The 13,591-nt window shown below is 43.0% G+C and overlaps 3 protein-coding genes across 5 annotated transcripts in view; 1 reads left to right on the plus strand and 2 right to left on the minus strand.

Moving 5' to 3' along the window:
• Positions 1-31: 31 nt before the first annotated feature.
• Positions 32-1,296, plus strand: LOC145699658 (uncharacterized). 2 transcript variants are annotated; one of them, XR_014134059.1, is made up of 6 exons: positions 32-500; positions 576-627; positions 675-763; positions 830-1,066; positions 1,107-1,132; positions 1,180-1,296. XR_014134059.1 is itself a non-coding variant. In XM_081776927.1 (3 exons), the coding sequence occupies exons 1-3, from the start codon at positions 471-473 to the stop codon at positions 782-784; spliced, it is 192 nt and encodes a 63-aa protein (XP_081633053.1). In that variant the 5' UTR covers positions 32-470; the 3' UTR covers positions 785-821. The 2 variants fall into 2 exon arrangements, 1 of the variants encoding a protein (XP_081633053.1); XM_081776927.1 differs by lacking the exons at positions 830-1,066; positions 1,107-1,132; positions 1,180-1,296 and having other exon boundaries at positions 675-821.
• A 120-nt stretch (positions 1,297-1,416) lies between these two features.
• Positions 1,417-13,591, minus strand: part of LOC145699732 (GDP-L-fucose synthase-like) — an 81,868-nt gene continuing 69,693 nt past the window's right edge. The window contains exons 1-4 of one of the 2 annotated variants that reach the window (XM_081777001.1): positions 3,196-3,222; positions 2,530-2,682; positions 2,054-2,285; positions 1,417-2,010 (exon numbers count right to left, since the gene is read on the minus strand). In XM_081777001.1, coding sequence (XP_081633127.1) covers positions 1,442-2,010; positions 2,054-2,285; positions 2,530-2,682; positions 3,196-3,207 — 966 coding nt within the window. In that variant the 5' untranslated portion in view covers positions 3,208-3,222 and the 3' untranslated portion in view covers positions 1,417-1,441. Of the gene's footprint in view, positions 2,011-2,053; positions 2,286-2,529; positions 2,683-3,195; positions 3,223-13,591 lie in introns of those variants that run through there. The other variant, XM_081777002.1, reaches the window with a different exon arrangement.
• Positions 3,410-13,556, minus strand: LOC145698781 (uncharacterized). The gene is made up of 6 exons (XM_081776003.1): positions 13,368-13,556; positions 4,466-4,490; positions 4,203-4,418; positions 4,001-4,159; positions 3,906-3,954; positions 3,410-3,864 (listed from the first exon to the last, which is right to left on the minus strand). Exons 1-6 carry the CDS (start codon positions 13,449-13,451, stop codon positions 3,513-3,515), a joined length of 885 nt encoding a protein of 294 aa, XP_081632129.1. The 5' UTR covers positions 13,452-13,556; the 3' UTR covers positions 3,410-3,512.

Here is a 13,591-nt window from a genome sequence, read left to right on the forward strand (position 1 = left end):
TTTCATCTATCAGACAATTTGTAGAAAAAACTAACAAACCAGAGCGAAATTGACAACTGACGGTCTGACCCCAACCATCAAAAAAGAATTCTGCATAGTTGAACACGCTAACATTTGTGATTAACTTCACTTCAAGGACTAACAACTCGTTGCTCCTAGTTTACAAGGAATAAGCATGTCTAAGAGTAAGACACCTATGAATCATAGGCTATGATATTTATATTATCAAAGGCTAGTTACTAGAAGGTAGTCATTACCTACGGATTCGAAAAAGCTCCACTGGGGGAGTCTTTCTCGAGGACTTCATAGACGTCAATTGAATATAAGTTCATCATCTAAAATCGATAAAAGTTACAAAAGTGAAAGTGCCGGAAAGTTTTCTATCGATTTATAAACACTGTTGGCTTGGCATATAACTATCAACTTCGGGAATTTATTTTCACAATATTTTAAAGAGAGCGAACAAAAAAATGAGCCGAGTACAAAATATTATCCCCAAAGTAAGTTTATGCCAAAAATAATTTCATTCAATGTAACAAATGCTTCCAAAAACTTGAATTTACTTTCTTGATTAGGGAGCTGTGATCTGGGATGAAGCCGAAAAGGCCGATCGAATTGTAGTCGAAGGTCAGTATTGCGATTTTAAAGATACTGTAACGCATCTGTGTCGCTAGGTGCGACAGTGAAGATTGAGAATCCTCCAGTAGAAGATCCTCTGATTCCTCGCAGTGGCGTGATCCAAACTCGTGAGGCGATTAACCCCGTCAAAACAAGCTTGGGTTGACTCTAATATCTTGTCCTCCTTGATTTCACATTTTCTAATACCCAGCCCAAAAGCAGCACTAATGCCCGTGTGGAAACAAATCCGAAAAAGGTGGCAGCGATGCTGCTCAAGCAAGACCAAATGCCGAAAATTGTCGGAGTGCAGGCAAGGAATATCGTTTCAATTGCCTTTTTATGAATATTTCTCTAGCAAAAAGATATTGTCGCGCTGACAGAGATTTCAAAACAAGCCGAAATCATCATCCAGAACGACATCAAAAATGCCCAAAAAGATGTCATCAAGGTAACATCTTTCTCTTTACATGTGAACACCTATTATTTAGTTCTCAACAGCTGCTCAAGAATTACGGTAAGGACTACCTCTTAAAAAACGGGCTTATTTTCGCGCTCTTCCAGTGATTTCGTCCTGACGAACGAAGATTCTGACCCTCTACTCGTCTGTCCTCAAGTCAATCCTTTCAAAGGTTCGCTTCCTTGATAATTATTTTTTGAAATAAATATTTCCAGGAGCAACTTTAGCTGAGAGAATGGCAAAACTCTGCAAATAAAGAAATAATTCTGAAAAGTTTTAATGATGATATTGCATTTTTATTGAGTTTTAACTAAGTATATGTTGCTAACAGGTCAGTGTGTTCGATACAGTATGATGTCTGTACGTTTAAAGTCGAACGTTTTGTGGGTAGTTCTTGGAGAACCAGTCGCAAGTCTCCTTGATGGCTTCATCGAAGGGGGTGAACTTGAAATCGGGCAAGTACTTTCGGAGCTTGTTGTTGCAAGCGGTCTTTTTGAACTGGCCATCGGATCGAGTAGTGTCGTAGATCCACTCACCGGTGAAACCGTAGGCTCGAGCGACAGCTTCGGCGGCTTCTTTGATGGAGATTTCGTCCTCCTCGGCGACGGAGAGGATGATTGGGTCTGGCTCATCGTAAGATCGCATGACCCACAAGAAGAGTCGGGCAAGATCGACGGAGTAGATGAACTGTCGTCGAGCTTTTCCGGTTCCCCAGACGGTGAAGGGCTTGTTCTCCTGGGTGCAGACGTGGAGCTTGTGGACGAGACCGGGGATGACGTGGGACTCTTCGAGGTTGAAGTTGTCGTAAGGACCGAAGACGTTGGTTGGGATAACAGAGGTAAACTTGCAGCCGTGTTGCTGGTTGTAACCCTTGTTCATAACGTCGATCATACGCTTGGCGTAGGAGTAACCGTAGTTGGAGGTGTGTGGGGGACCTTAATCGTTGATGAAGACGAGAAAAACGGTAGTGATACTCACCATTGTGGACCATGGTTTCATCGATGGGGTAAGTAGTCTTGTCTGGGAAAATGCAAGTAGAGAGACAGGAAACAACCTTCTCAACTTTGAACTCCTTGGCGAGGGAAAGGACATTGTCGTTGATTGCCATATTGATTCGGAAGAACTCCAAGTTGGCCTTCATGTTGCCGTAAAGACCACCGACCTTGGCGGCCAAGTGGATGACGTGCGTGGGCTGGTGTTTTTCGAAGACCTAAGGAACAGGTTCTTTACTAAGTACTAGTAAGTGCGCGGCAAATTTTCCGGTCAAAATAGCTTTCGACTGGCGTTCAAATTGATAATTGCTATTTCAGGGGTCTAATTTTGAGCAAGTACCGAAATCGCTCAAACACGAGTTGATGTTTTTATGTCTTAATTAACTGCTCTAAAAGCATCTGCCTGGCTATTTATAGAGTAATCAAGCACCTTGCTTCCCATCATCGAAAAATGGAACAAACCTTTCGGGTGGATTCTTTGTCGGTGAGATCAGCATCCTTGGAGGAAAGGAAGATGAACTGTTCATCGTCTCGGGGGTCCCGCTCAGAAGCGATTCGGATACCGTTTCCGACGAGTCCGGAGCCACCGGTGACGAGGATAACTTTCTTGGCCATCTGAAATAGATTATTAATAAATGTTTATTCAACAAGATTTCAAATTATTGCTTTTGATATTGGGTAAATTTCTAGCTTTTTAGTTGCTATTTGGTAAAATTGAATTTTAGTAGTGATTTTCGCTTGAATCTCTTTTGAAGAAAACAACTGATCTCTTTTGAAAACTTAGACGGATACAAAAAGGGCAAAAAGTACTTTGAAAATAATTTACTTTTTTAGGAGGAGTTGGGTTGAGCAGCTTGCTTGGAAACTGTGAGGAGATCCGGTGTTCGATGTTCCCGATGGTGGCGGTGGTGGCGCCCACTACGCCCTTAGGCCACTGCCGAATTTACATTTTTTCACCGAAACCGAAACTAAAACATAAACCGGTGGATCATTGCCAAGCGATTTCCGTCTTTCATGCCAAAAAAGCTTAACTTCAAAAAACTCTTGGCTCCTTCAAAAAGTACCCTCTAAGAACCGCCAACTATAATTCTTGTATAAACAAGAGCTTAAAAACGTACCCTTTCTTACCTGTGTTTCCATTTGGAGCAGTTTTTGTTGGATATCTCTCAATATTTGAAAAGTTGCCTACCAACCAGGATTGAGTCTGACAGAAAATGACGCGCAGTAAAAAGTCCGATCTTTAAAAATAATGTGCGAAATGCTCCGGTGCGTAACATTACTGCCTCTTGCTGGTATTATCCGCTTTGAAAAGACGTTTTTGGAGGAAAAATCATTCGCCGGTAATGATTATTTATTATTTCAAGCAGCGGGGAAAGAAAGTATCCTTGGAAAAATTTACATGGTGAACTTTTGGATGATTAACGTGTGTTTGAATAGGAAAAATTTTAAGTAGTTTGGTTTCGCGAAACAGCGCTGGATTCGTACTTTGGTGGCTGGAAAGCATCGTTGTTGGAAGCTTCGTATCCAGGGAGATCGACATCGGCTCGATATTGAGGGGGAAGGGATTCGAGCTTTGCTTCCGGATATTGAGAGAAGTTCTCGTAGTCTGGTGGCAGATCAACGGCCCAATCTTGAGCACTAGTAGTTGCGTTGTTTTCATGACTTCGACTTGAGTCCTGAGCATGTATTCCTCGTGAATTTCTCGTGCAACGGAAACTCGAATGGAAATGACAGCATATGAAAACAGACATCACAAGGAATATGACGAGGACGGGGAGGAATATCTGCACCGCTTTTCTAAACAGTTTTTGATGGTTGGAAAGCGAAATGAGTCTCACCTTGTTTCTAAGAGCTCAATATTGCTGGGTATTTCCGCGCCTGGCAGATCTTAAAATTGACATGAATTTTTTCAATCGCATAACGAGAGACTCACCAAATATTAATTCAAATGGGGAAGTGTTTTCAACAGTGATTACAAGAAAGTAGATTCTGGAACCAGCATGCGATAAGAACGGGAGCTTAATGTTACCCTCGGAATCAGCCTCATCCAAGACTTTTGCGTCGTCATTGTCGTAAAACGAAGAGAAAATCGCTGAATAGGCTCAGAAATACCCCAGAAAATGATTAGGGTGTACCTGTGCTGTAGGAAAACATAAACGCGGAAGAAAAGGTTTCATTACTAAGTACAGTTAACGATCCCGGTTGAGGAAAGTCGTTATATTTTCCAATGAGCATTTTGCACTGTCGATATTCGCTTCGAACGAAAATGGAGTCATTTCCAAACGGAAAAGAATCACTTGTGATGCAATCTGCAGGGTATTTTTGAACAGTGTGGCTGGAATAAAGACCAACTAGAATCAAAAATAATTTTATGACTTAATTTGAGTTAACGACTTACGCATAACAAGCCCTGCAAGAAGAAGCAATGGGACGGAAAAATATAAATTTTCGGTTTTGACAAAATGTCGAAAACGTAACATTTTCAAAATTCTAAAAGTGCAGTTATCTCAAGCCTGAACTGCGATTCAAGAATTTTGAAAAAAAATTTGTGATTTCATTATTACGAAGCGTGGGCGGCGCGATCTAAGAAAAAGTTATGAACTCGCCTAGGGACCAGGCGTACTTATTTTTTCAGATTTTTTTTAGACTCAATTATTCTCTATGATCCAAGGATTGTCACAATTGCTTCAGATCGAAAATTGCTCATCGCAATCCTGAAATATTGCGTAATTTGTTATTTTCTCGTATAAACTATTAAATTATTAAACCAATACTAATTATATTGAATAAATGGCCATGCTCGGCCGTTATATGGCCACTTATGGTCGAATTCGGTCGAGTCTGGCCGGAGGACTTCCCGGAGGACCACCCTGGTGGAAAACTAACTGCTGGAAGACCAATATTAAAAAAAATAATAAATAGCCTAAGATACATTAAAATCACTTCTTCGGACCAAAATCCTGACCCCAATGTTTTTCGTTTTTATCTTGTAGCGCAGGTTCTGGGGAGTCGAATGGTATAATTTTATTTGGTCGATTATACTATATTATATCGGGTTCTAGAGCTATAAGTACGTGAAATTAACAAGTACTGAAGCCTCAGAACTCTGAAACTTTCTTTATAAAGTATAGTGATTTTGGGCTCTTTCGAAAGCCCAGCTCAAACTGTGGTTGGGCAGACTTTGTGCGACGTAAAATTTTGTGAAAAAAATTTTGAGTGGAAAGTTTTTTGACTAAAAAAATTTTTCTGTTGAGAATTATCGGCTGCCCACCAACTGCCCAACCACAGTTTGAGCCGGGCTTTCCAATGCTATCCATATGTTCATACTTTCTTTGGAAATTTTTGGAGATACAGGGCTTCACTAGAATTTTTCAATAGGGGCGCCTATGACGTCATTAATGATGACTTAGACCCTTAAAACTATGTGAATCGACTCCTCAGGAGTTGCCCTTTCGAATGAGCATAAGAAAGATGGAGGGCAGAATCTTCTTCCGAAGAAGTGATTTTCATGTATCCTAAGAGGAACAATTATTGCCACTTTTGTCGAGCTTTGGTCATTTTCTGCCGGAGGACCTCCCGGAGGACCAACCTGGTGGAAGACTATCTGCTGGAAGACCAATATTAACAAAAAATAATAAATAGCCTTACAGGAATAATAATTGACATTTTCGGCAAGCTTTGGTCATTTTCTGCCGGAGGACCTCCCGGAGGACCAACCTGGTGGATGACTTACCGCTGGAAGACCAGTTTTTACAAAAATTTCTGGATGACCATACAGGGCGAATAATTGCCATTAATGGCAAGTTTTGGTGATTTTCTACCGGAGGACTTCCTAAAGGACCGCCCTAAAGGAAAAATAACTAATTAAAGACCAACATTTGAGAAAAATTTGAAGAACCGTTTGGACCCTTTTGCTATAAACCAACTATCTCAGGGCAAATATAACAAAAATTGCCTAAACGGTCAAAAAACTTAGGGATGCCATAAATCCATGATAGACACAACAGAAACTGCATGTTTCTAAAAACCGTTTTCTTCGATATTATGCGTAAACAAAGCCTAAACATAAATTAAATTAAGTCTGAGAATCAAAACCGACCCGAAGGGAAGGCCACGCCTGTTTATTAAATTCAGTCAGGAACAGGACGAAGCCGACCCGAAGGGGAGGCCACGCCTTATTATTAAATTCAGTCAGTGACAGGAGAAGCCGACCCGAAGGGGAGGCCACGCCTTATTATTATGTGGGATTCGAGCTACTCAACTTGTTCGTCAGACTGTTTTCAATGTTCACAATATCCTTATTAGGAAATGTTCACATCTGCCTTTTCCACCTGCCACTTCGCTATTACGACTCCGAGTCAGGAGCCGGCATTCTCGATTTTGTAATTTATAATACAGACTACCTTGCCAAACTCGAACAGACTCTGATTGCAGTTCTGAGATCCCACAAATTGGTACCAGTCGCTCCAGAAACGAATCCACGTCAAATTCCGATTGGCCGAGAGATTACGTCATCCTGAAAATAGCGCAACGAAATCCCGCGAGGGTCACCCTTTGAACTAAATAAAGCAAGGGTGTAAAAGCAAGGTACGAGAATCCGGTGTCAACGAATAAAGCTTAATCTTCTTTCTTGCTCGCAAACATGGGACGAGCAACAGAAATCGCAAAAGAAATAGAGATATACGAAAAAGCGCTCACGTACTCGGAAGTTAAAAACGACGCGCAGAAGAAAGCGGACATCGAAAAGAAAATTAGTTCATTGAAGATGAAGTTGATCGCATCCGCAACAGAAGGCGACAACGAAGACGAATTCACCAGAAAAGATCAGAGTGATCTAAGCTCAATAAGGGCCCAGCTCGGCGAAGTGCATCTTTTCGAAGGAGGTTCCTTCGAGGTAACGAATAATTTCATCGCCCGCTGCCAAAAAGTTTTCGACTTATGCGTGAAACCGAATATGAAGCTAGAGAAGGAATTCTTAGTCGGCGTCAAATCACGATGCTCGGTTCACGTGACGCACAGGATGGGAACAAACCAGAAGAACTGGGACGAGCTGAAGAAAGAGATTTTTTCAAATTTCTCCGGTGGTATCACTCCGATTCAATCCCTTCAGCGTGCCCTGAATACTCCATACGACAAAAGAAAGGGGTTCAAGAAACTTGCCACGCAGATAAGCCTCAACTTGGAAGCAGCAAGAGCTACTATAGAGAAAAGCCTAAAGAAACAAGAAATAAAAATGGAACGCGGGAGCAGTTCCAACAGTGGGATCACGGTCGTTTCCGAATTGCTGACGATCGATAAATTCATGGAACATCTTGGGGCAAGCATTATGGCGACAGTAATCCAGGTACACCACAACGAGTTGTACAACTCGATGGCGCCAGTATGGAAGAAAATAGGCGATGCTGGCACGCTGGCGGAGCACGCGGAGTATTATCAGTCACAGACAGGCGGAGGCGAAATGACCACATACTACGGACATCAATCATATAGCCAACGGGGCCGATTCAGAAACAGTGGCCAGAACAGAAACAAAGACTCGAGGAGGGGAAGCCACGGAGAAAATCGTAAGCAGGGCACTTCTGGAGGCGGCCAGAGCAATGTAAAAGGAAACAAATTCTACAATAAGAAGAAGTTCATCAAGAACGAAGCCTACCCGAACGAAGAAGAAGACGAAAAATCGGAAGATAACGATGAAGATTACGATTCAACGGAAGAGCACAGAGAACAAACGCTTTTTATCTCAAACCCTCGGGCGGATTTCTCAGTTAGAGCTGATGCGGAGTGCTACGCATCAGACCCGATTAATAAAGAAGTTAGCACACATCAAGTTTTCGCCGGAAGAATACAGCCTCGAGTCGATACTTTTATCCAATCACAGTCCGGCACATTTGCCTCGCTCAACGCACTGGTTGATACTGGGAGTTCTCTAACGATGATATCGCGTGGAAACATTCCATCACAATTGATCGGCGACACCCAAAATCTCGTCGAATATTCTGCTTCGGCGTACCCAGTTAGTCCATTCGAAGCCGTCTTTGGGAGGAAAGCGTCTCCCCGTGGCATCAAAATTCCCGAAAAACAACTCCGACGAGGCACCCACACACGTCGCCAAGTGATTCCATATCAAGCAGGGCCTTCCGCCTGAATCCTTTATAGTCGAGGTAGTCACCATCGTTTCGTTTCTCAATATATTTTCAAAACTACCAGCGGAAAACCGTCTCGCCGGCAACAGCGTTTTATGTGGCTCAAAACCCTAATCGCCGAGGTAGAATTCTTACTTTCAAACACTCACATTTGTTTCGCCCGTCTAACGCGCAAGCGCCGAACTCAACAACGATCGTCCAACAGCCTAACGAAAAAGTGGGGGGACATGTGGGATTCGAGCTACTCAACTTGTTCGTCAGACTGTTTTCAATGTTCACAATATCCTTATTAGGAAATGTTCACATCTGCCTTTTCCACCTGCCACTTCGCTATTACGACTCCGAGTCAGGAGCCGGCATTCTCGATTTTGTAATTTATAATACAGACTACCTTGCCAAACTCGAACAGACTCTGATTGCAGTTCTGAGATCCAACAATTATATTCAGTCAGGGATAGGGCGAAGCCGACCCGAAGGGGAGGCCACGCCTTATTATTAAATTCAGTCAGGAATAGGGCGAAGCCGACCCGAAGGGGAGGCCTTGCCTTATTATTAAATTCAGTCAGGGATAGGGCGAAGCTGACCCGAAGGAGAGGCTACGCCTGTTTTTTCAATTCAGTCAGGGACGGGGCGAAACCGACCCGAAGGGGAGGCAACGCCTGTTTTTTCAATTCGGTCAGAGACGGGGCGAAGCCGACCCGAAGGGGAGGCCACGCCTTATATTTAAATTCAGTCAGGGATAGAGCGAAGCCGACCCGAAGAGGAGGCAATGCCTGTTTTTAAGTCAGGAACAGGACGAAGCCGACCCGAAGGGGAGGCAACGCCTGTTTATTCAATTCAGTCAGGGACAGGGCGAAGCCGACCCGAAGGGGAGCCAACGCCTGTTTATAAAATTAAGTCAGGGACAGGGGGAAGCCGACCCGAAGGGGAGGCCAGGCCTCTTTATATAATTCAGTCAGGGACGGGGCAAAGCCGACCCGAAGGGGAGGCAATGCCTGTTTTATAAGTCAGGGACAGGGCGAAGCCGACCCGAAGGGAAGACAAGCCCTGTTTACTCTATTCAGTCTGAAACGGGGCCAAGCAGACCCGAAGGGGGGGCAGTCTTATTTGTTTAATACAGTCTGAGACGTGGCAAAGCCGATCCGAAGGGTCGGCCAGTCCAGTTTATTTAATTCCTTCAGGTCACCGATTAAAATAGAATTTGAGGAATTTGATGATGATGGTAATGGATCGACGAGTATATGTCGAATTTATTGCGCTTTCTGACTGAAAATAAGAAAGCAAGTTCTTTGTCCGAGTACAAGTGTTCCACAGAAATGTTCAAATTTCGAATCGAATAAACGTTTATGTCGCCCCTTGTACTTATTTTGGGCTGGAGGTTTCAAATCTGTTAAGAGTTTCCTTGGAAAACTAGGATGGAATGCTCAAAAATAATGCTGAACAAATGTCTATGCAAGACGACACTTTATATGAAGAAACGCGACATCCACGACGATTCTTTCTTCGATGTTGCATATATGAAGGTTTGACCGATGAAGAATCCAGACTCCCATCTTCGAGGATGCATCTTTGATGATGTTTGGATAGAATTGATCTGTGGGAGAAGGCCCCCTCCTCTTAGGCATAGTAACTGGCTCAAATGGCGGACAAAGTCCCCGGGAGAAGTAGTGCAGTGGTAGCACACCGGTTCATGAACACGGAGGTCCCTGGTTCGACCCCAGGCTTCTTCAATACTTTTCACTCGCCTTTGCCTGATCCTACAAACTGGTGAAGACAGTGGGTTGTCTAGGTAGCCAAAATAAATCCTAAGCTGAGATTGACAAAGGGTCACTCAGTAGCTCAGGAGAAGCTGAAGGTTGGGAGGGTTGGTAGGCTTGCAACGGTTGGGGACCGTGGCACCAGACAAAGAACCAAAAACCCAAGGCGGCATATGTAAGACGAGTTGTTAGAGCAGTTACTAGGGGGAGTTGTGGGAGAAGGCCCCCTCCTCTTAGGCATAGTAACTGGCTCAAATGGCGGACAAAGTCCCCGGGAGAAGTAGTGCAGTGGTAGCACACCGGTTCATGAACACGGAGGTCCCTGGTTCGACCCCAGGCTTCTTCAATACTTTTCACTCGCCTTTGCCTGATCCTACAGATCAAAGAAATATGTCATTTACCGAGGATGCAGAAACAAAGATTAAGTCAAGCCTCTCAAACACTCTGATTTCTTGCGATAAATTTATTTTACAATATAATCATTTAAACTGAATCACAGAATAATAAAATCGAGCTTTTCTTCCGAGTTCGTCACTTCTATCATTTTCAGCCCTAAGAACAGTACAAAAATTTCAAGAAGCTTCTGAGAATTCGAAAAGAAGCTGAAAAAGAACACCAACAATCTGCAATCATCACTGAAAGAATTTCACCTCAGTAGTAAGAATTTAGTGCCGGGGTCCGAGCAACATGGATCTTTTTGTTCCCCCCGAGGGTTGAGCCCATTGTTCTCGGCGGAAGTTGACCCTTTGTTCGGACCGATTTTTATCAGACCCTGGCACCTCCTGTTTCTTTTGTTTGTACTGTATAATAATTAAAATTAATATTGCGAAATCAAGCAGCATTTTGTTTGTTATTTATTCTTCTAGAGCTTCTTGAAAACATGAGTTTTTAATCAAAACAAAAACAGTTTGAAGAGATATATAAGAGAGAGACAGAGATAATACGATTGACACTTCAAAATAATAATGACCAATTATTATTATTATTTTTATAATTTTAATTTCAAAAACTTAATAATAATGACATGCTTAATTCTTTTTCTTCAGATTTTTCGATGCCAGGAGGTCAAAGTTTTTGTTGTGTCATACCAGGTTGTCTAGACCCCGAGCCCTTGTACCACAAAACGGCTAGTAGCAACTATTTGAAGCAACACTTCTGTGTCCGATGTAAGTTCAGTGGTTCTTGTGTTTTTTTTCAAGATATTTAACCAAAATTCTGGAGAAAATTGTTCATTATCGACTCATAAAGTCAGCAGAAAATTTTGGTTGAAAAGCAAGAATTTTGTTCTTGAATGCATTCTTGTAAAAAAAAAACATGACTAGAATTCATTTTAAAGAAATATCTGTCGAAAAAGACGATTAAGCAGTCTATCACTTTGAACGGCTCTTTTGGGACATGACAGTGTCCATAAGCTTAGATGAAATCTAGTTTGACTTTAGCTGCGGCAAGCTTTCTCCGACAAGCGGCCAGGGCTATAATCAAATTGTCCAAAGTGGGCTTCAAGGGCGGACAAGTGGATTTGTGCTCCAGGCGCCTAAGAGTTGTTTGCAGAAGCAACGTGCCTTAGCTGCGATCGAGGAGATAATTCGGGTCTGCTTGGCCCCGTTTCAGACTGAATAGTGTAAACAGGGCTTGCCTCCTCTTCGGGTCGGCTTTGCCCCACCTCAGACTGAATTGTCTAATCGGGACTGGCCGATCCTTCGCGTCGGCTTGGCCCATCTTCAGACTGACTTGTCTGATCGGAGCTGCCCCCCCTCCGGGTCGGCTTGGCCTTGTCTCAGACTGAATTGTGTAAACAGGGCTTGCCTCCTCTGCGGGTCTGCTTGGCCCGACCTCAGACAGAATTGTCTAATCGGGACTGGCCACCCCTCTGGATCGGCTTGGCCCTGCCTCAGACTGAATTGTATAAATGGGACTGCCCCCTTCGGGTCGGCTTGGTTCCCTCTCAATTGGATTGAATAAACAGGCCTGGCCTCCCCTTTGGATCGGCTTCGCCCTGTCCCTGACAGAATTTAATAAAGAGGCGTTGCCCTCGGGTCGGCTTCGCCCTATCCCTGACTGAATTAAAATATAAGGCCTGGCCTCCCCTTCGGGTCGGCTTCGTCCTATCCCTGACTGAATTAAATAATAAGGCGTTGCCTCCCCTTCGGGTCGGCCTCGCCCTGTCCCTGACTGAATTGAATAAACAGGCGTTGCCTCCCCTTCGGGTCGGCTTCGCTCCGTCCCTGATTGAATTAAATAAACAGGTGTGGCCTTATTTTCGGGTCGGCTTCGTCCTGTTCCTGACTGAATTTAATAAACAGGCGTGGCCTTCCCTTCGGGTCGGTTTTGATTCTCAGACTTAATTTAATTTATGTTTAGGCTTTGTTTATGCATAATATCGAAGAAAACGGTTTTTAGAAACATGCAGTTTCTGTTGTGTCTATCATGGATTTATGGCATCCCTAAGTTTTTTGACCGTTTAGGCAATTTTTGTTATATTTGCCCTGAGATAGTTGGTTTATAGCAAAAGGGTCCAAACGGTTCTTCAAATTTTTCTCAAATGTTGGTCTTTAAGTAGTTATTTTTCCTTTAGGGCGGTCCTTTAGGAAGTCCTCCGGTAGAAAATCACCAAAACTTGCCATTAATGGCAATTATTCGCCCTGTATGGTCATCCAGAAATTTTTGTAAAAACTGGTCTTCCAGCGGTAAGTCATCCACCAGGTTGGTCCTCCGGGAGGTCCTCCGGCAGAAAATGACCAAAGCTTGCCGAAAATGTCAATTATTATTCCTGTAAGGCTATTTATTATTTTTTGTTAATATTGGTCTTCCAGCAGATAGTCTTCCACCAGGTTGGTCCTCCGGGAGGTCCTCCGGCAGAAAATGACCAAAGCTCGACAAAAGTGGCAATAATTGTTCCTCTTAGGCTATTTATTATTTTTTTTAATATTGGTCTTCCAGCAGTTAGTTTTCCACCAGGGTGGTCCTCCGGGAAGTCCTCCGGCCAGACTCGACCGAATTCGACCATAAGTGGCCATATAACGGCCGAGCATGGCCATTTATTCAATATAATTAGTATTGGTTTAATAATTTAATAGTTTATACGAGAAAATAACAAATTACGCAATATTTCAGGATTGCGATGAGCAATTTTCGATCTGAAGCAATTGTGACAATCCTTGGATCATAGAGAATAATTGAGTCTAAAAAAAATCTGAAAAAATAAGTACGCCTGGTCCCTAGGCGAGTTCATAACTTTTTCTTAGATCGCGCCGCCCACGCTTCGTAATAATGAAATCACAAATTTTTTTTCAAAATTCTTGAATCGCAGTTCAGGCTTGAGATAACTGCACTTTTAGAATTTTGAGAATGTTACGTTTTCGACATTTTGTCAAAACCGAAAATTTATATTTTTCCGTCCCAATATGAAGCAGCAGTTGCATCTCTCGGAGAGAACCCTCGACAATTGTCGACATTCGCCCGAAATCCTGTTCAGGTATCTCATTAAAAGCTTTATCTGTTGATGTCAGGCGAAATAATTTTAATGTTGTTCGAGTCTGAGCAGATGAGCCCTTCGTCGTAAAATCAAACGCTTCTTCAAGTGCCTTGTTTCAAGAAGAAAACGCTGTACGCCGTACGTCTTTG

Source organism: Oikopleura dioica, chromosome 2 (assembly GCF_907165135.1).
Source record: "Oikopleura dioica chromosome 2, OKI2018_I68_1.0, whole genome shotgun sequence".
In the NCBI taxonomy this organism is placed as follows: Eukaryota; Metazoa; Chordata; class Appendicularia; order Copelata; family Oikopleuridae; genus Oikopleura; species Oikopleura dioica.